The 4,422-nt window shown below is 60.8% G+C and overlaps 1 protein-coding gene across 1 annotated transcript in view; it reads right to left on the bottom strand.

Annotated features, from left to right (window-relative positions):
- Positions 1-3,663, bottom strand: part of DEDD (death effector domain containing) — a 23,439-nt gene extending 19,776 nt beyond the window's left edge. Inside the window, exons 1-3 of the mRNA XM_010000719.1 lie at positions 3,339-3,663; positions 1,580-1,687; positions 1,066-1,209 (exon numbers count right to left, since the gene is read on the bottom strand). Of these exons, the coding sequence (XP_009999021.1) occupies positions 1,066-1,209; positions 1,580-1,687; positions 3,339-3,663 (577 nt within the window). The remainder of the gene's footprint in view (positions 1-1,065; positions 1,210-1,579; positions 1,688-3,338) is intronic.
- Positions 3,664-4,422: the final 759 nt, after the last annotated feature.

Below are 4,422 nucleotides of genomic sequence, written 5' to 3'. Positions count from 1 at the left end.
TTGACCAGCATTTTGATGGCTTGGTGGCCCACGGCTTGTTTGAGCGAGTCCGTGATGAAGACGCCCTTGAGGGCCTCCAGGAGGGAGCCGTTGATGTAGTCGCGCCAGAAGGCGTCGAGGTAGGTGAGCTCTGAGAACTTTATGTCACAGATGATGGAGCCCAAATCCCGGGACTTGAGGATGGTGTTGGCCTGGTTGAAACGCTCGAACTGCCGCTCCAGGGGGTCCTGCTTGTTGGAGAAGACGTTGCCCTGAAGGGCGGTCTCGTGCTGGCAGTACTCAGCTCGCACCCGCAGGCGGATGTCTGGGGGGAGAGGAAGGGGGGTGAGCGCCCTGGGGACCCCCAAAATCCCCCCACGTGGCTTGGAGGGATCTTAAAGATCATCTAGATCCAACCCCCTGCATGGGCAGGGACACCTCCCACCAGCCCAGGCTGCTCCAAGTCCCATCCAACCTGCCCTTGAAAACTTCCCAAGGGACAAGACATCCAAAACTTGCACAGCTTCCCTGTCCCAGGGTCTCCCCACCCTCATACTCCAGAATTTCCTCCTCATGTCTCACCTAAATGTCCTTCTTCCAGTTTTCATCCATCCTCCTCATCCCATCCCTCCCTGCCCTTGTCCCAAGCCCCTCCTCAGCTTTCCTGGAGCCCCTTCAGGCCCTGGAAGCTGCTCTAAGGTCTCCCTGGAGCCTTCTCCTCTCCAGGCTCAACACCCCATCTCTCCCAGCCTGGCTCCAGAGCTGCTCTAGCCCTGGATCATCTCCATCTCCCTCTGGACCCAAGGGGATTGTGAAGAGGTGGGGATGGGCCTGTCCAGTGAAGTTACAAGTGATGAAACAAGAGGGAATGGCCTCAAGTTGCACCAGGAGAGGTTTAGAAGGGACATTGGGAAGAATTTCCTCACTGAAGGCCCCAGCACAGGCCAGGGGTGGAATCCCCATCCCTGGAGGGATTTAGGAACCACAGAGACTGAGGGACAAGGGTTAGTAAAGGTTCCTGTCAGCACCAGGTTGAGGCTGGGCTCTGGTCCTGCAGGCCCTGCCCCCGGGTGCCCCTGCCCTCACCACAGGTCTGCTTCTCCTTGGGATCCGGCGTCGCCGACTTCCTCCTGCGGCGCTGGCTGCCCGGGAGGGCCCGGCCCCGCGGCCGCTTGGACAGGACCTGGGGTCCAGCAGGGGAGCAGCAAACCACGGGGTGGTGGGGAGGCACTGCGGGGGGCACAGCGTCAGGGGGCACCTCAGGAGCCCTGCCCACCCCCCAGATCCCGGCAGGAACACTGTTCCCCCCCTGCATGCTCCAGCCCTCCCTCGGGTGGCAGCTCAAGCCCCCAGTCCAAGCCCCGGGGGGGGGATTCCCCAAATGACACCCCAGGACCAAGCAGCCAGTTGGGGACAATCCAACTCAATCACCCGCCAAACCACCAGGCTGGTGGCACCAGGACCAGGTGTCACTTCAGCACATCACCCATCCCAGCAGGAGCAGACAAGGCAAAATCACGGGAAGATCCCAATGAATCCCCACAGACTGAACCCCCAAACTTCCCCCGGATTGAGGGCCAGGGGTCCCCCTGAAACCCACCTGGTTTGTGGGGGTGGCCGAGGCCGTGCTCTGCCCCCCCCGGCGCCCGCGGCGTCACGTAGCGGATGGACGTTTCCTCCAGGTACTTGTCCACCAGGTCCGGACACACTGGAAGAGAAGGGACAGGGTCCCTGGAGGGGGGACAGCGGGGACAGGGCCCCCCCTGAGCAGCCGTTTCTCTCCAGCCAACCCTCCTGGAAAACCTTCCCCTCGGGATCCACCCCCTCGCCAGGCAGGAAAGGCTGTTTCCCACCCGGATGGATCCTCCCAGCTCCGGCACCGATCCCGAAGCTCCAGCCAAGCTGGGCAGGGCTGGACAAGCTCCAACCATCCCTGCTCCCCACAGGAGCCATCAGGGCACTTGTCGGGACATTTTCCACAGGTTGCTCATGTCCCATGTCCTGATCTCACAGCTCTGCTCTCCCAGGGGGTCCCTCCCATCCCCTGGAATTGCAGCCATCCCAGGCCGTGGATCCTGCTCTCCCCATCTGGCCCGGGCAGCTCCAGCTGCCTTGGGACTGGATTTTGCTCCTTTCCAGAGTCAGGAATGAGGCAGGAGGGGACAAACCTGCAGCTGCTCCGGGTCTGCAGGGACACAGGGACCCAATGCCGGGAACCAGGAACAAGCATCAGCTCGTTAAGTCTGGAGAAAACCCCCCCTAATTAACCCATCCGTCCTGCTTCTGCAAATCCCTCTAAGGGATTTTCTTCCTGAAGCTTTTTTAGATGCTTTTTGTTCTCCAAAACCCACAAAATCTGGCACTGGGAGGGGTTGTTCTTTTTCAAGCCACTGGAGCCCATTTTTCCCCCTGGCAGGATCCTGCTCCCAGTTCCAGCCCAGTCCCCTGGGGCTTTGCCCACCCTGGTGCCACTACCCCTCCTCTCTCCTCCCCAAACCAAGCTCTTTGGGCTGAAAACCAAGATGTTTGGTCAAAAAAAATCCATAGGGAGCAGCTCAGCCTGGCAGTGCCACTAAGTGACCAAACCCACGGAATTCTCCAGCCCCACTGATGGGATCTTGGAGCCAGGAAGAGAGTGAGGGAGAAAGGGGCAGCTGGAAGAAGAGGGTTTGGGGCATCATGGTGGGAAATGCATGGAAAAAACATGGATTTGGACATGGGAATTCTCCCTCTGTGAGTGGCAGGACTGACATGTCAACCACAGAAAAACCAAGAGTGGGTTTTCTGCTGGAAAAAAGAGCAGCTCAGAAACTCCCCATGACCTGGGCTGTGTCACCAGCAGCACCCTGGGCCAGGTTGCCCAGGGAAGCTGTGGCTGCCCCATCCCTGGCAGTGTTGAAGGGCAGGTTGGATGGGGCTTGGAGCAGCCTGGGCTGCTGGGAGGTGTCCCTGCCCCTGCAGGGGGTGGCACTGGATGGTCTTCAGACCATGGAATGGTTTGGGTTGGAAAGGGCCTTAAAAATCACCCAGGTGATCCATTCAATGCTCTTCCAGGTGGATGCCCCATCCCTGGGAGGATTCAAGGATCTAATGTGGGGTTTGGAGCAACCTGGGCTGGTGGGAGGTGTCCCTGCCCATGCAGGGGGTGGCACTGGATGGTCTTCAGACCATGGAATGGTTTGGGTTGGAAGGGACCTTGAGGGTCACCTGGATGACCCAGGTGGCTGCCCCATCCCTGGGAAGACTCAAGGATCTCCAGTGGGGCTTGGAGCAGCCTGGGCCAGGGGGAACCACGCGGGGGGTTGGACCTAGACCTTCCAGGCCCCCCCAACCCACCCTGTTCCAAGCGGGTGACTCACCGGCGCGGCGGCGCTTGAGGGTGACGTAGGGCAGCAGGTCGTGGCGGGTGATGAGGCGCAGCAGCTGCAGCACCTGCCGGAAGTTGGTCTCGTCGCAGCGGCCCTGGCGCTCCAGCGCCCGCAGGAAGTCCCGGCCGCTGCGGATCAACCCGCGCTCGTAGTCGTCGATGACGTCGACGAAGAGGAAGGAGAGGACGCGCACGTCGCGGTGCGTGAGCTGCGTCCCCACGATCTCGAACATGCGGTGCAGGCTGTACAGCCCGTGCGCCCGGTCCCCGCCCTCCTCCGGCCAGGCCTGCGCCCGGCTGCGCTTCTGGGACGCCATGGCAGCCTGGGCAGGGGGAAACGTGGTGAGGAGCAGGGCAGGGGAGACCCCAGCGCTCCCTGCAGCCCCTGGAGGGTCCTCGTGGGCAGGGTGGGGCTGGTCGCTCTTCAACCGGTGACAGAACAAGAGGGAAGGGCTTCGAGCAGGGCAGGGTCAGACTGGGCATGAGGAGAAATCTCCTCACAGAAAGAGACGCGGGAACAGCTGCCCAGGGAGGTGGTGGAGTCACCACCCCTGGAGGTGTCAGGCAGTGGTTTGGATGCGGTGTTGGTGGAGATGGTTTAGGGTTTAGGGGAGAAGATTGTAGAGCAGGGATGATGGTTGGACTGGGTGATCCCAAGGGGCTTTTCCAACCTGAACAGTTCTATGATTCTATGAAAACGGGACTGAGAACTAGGGAATGGCTAAGGTGGGAAGGGACCTCAAAGATCATCAGGTCCCAACCCCCCTGCATGGGCAGGGACACCTCCCACCAGCCCAGGCTGCTCCAAGACTCATCCAACCTGCCCTTGGACACTTCAAGGGATGAGACATCCAAAACTTCCACAGCTTCCCTGGCCCAGGCTCTCCCCACCCTCACACTCCACAATTCCCTCCTCAGCTCCAACCTCCAGCTCCCTCTCCCACTTTTCATCCCTCCCCCTCATCCCATCCCTCCCTGCCCTTGGCCCAAGTCCCTCCCCAGCTTTCCTGGAGCCCCTTCAGGCCCTGGAAGCTGCTCTAAGGTCTCCCTGGAGCCTTCTCCTCTCCAGGCTCAAC

This window comes from Chaetura pelagica, unplaced genomic scaffold (assembly GCF_000747805.2).
Source record: "Chaetura pelagica isolate M959 unplaced genomic scaffold, ChaPel_1.0 scaffold1746, whole genome shotgun sequence".
Lineage (NCBI taxonomy): Eukaryota > Metazoa > Chordata > Aves > Apodiformes > Apodidae > Chaetura > Chaetura pelagica.
Note: the sequence above shows the minus strand (reverse complement) of the source record. Positions and strands in the feature narration are given on the sequence as shown.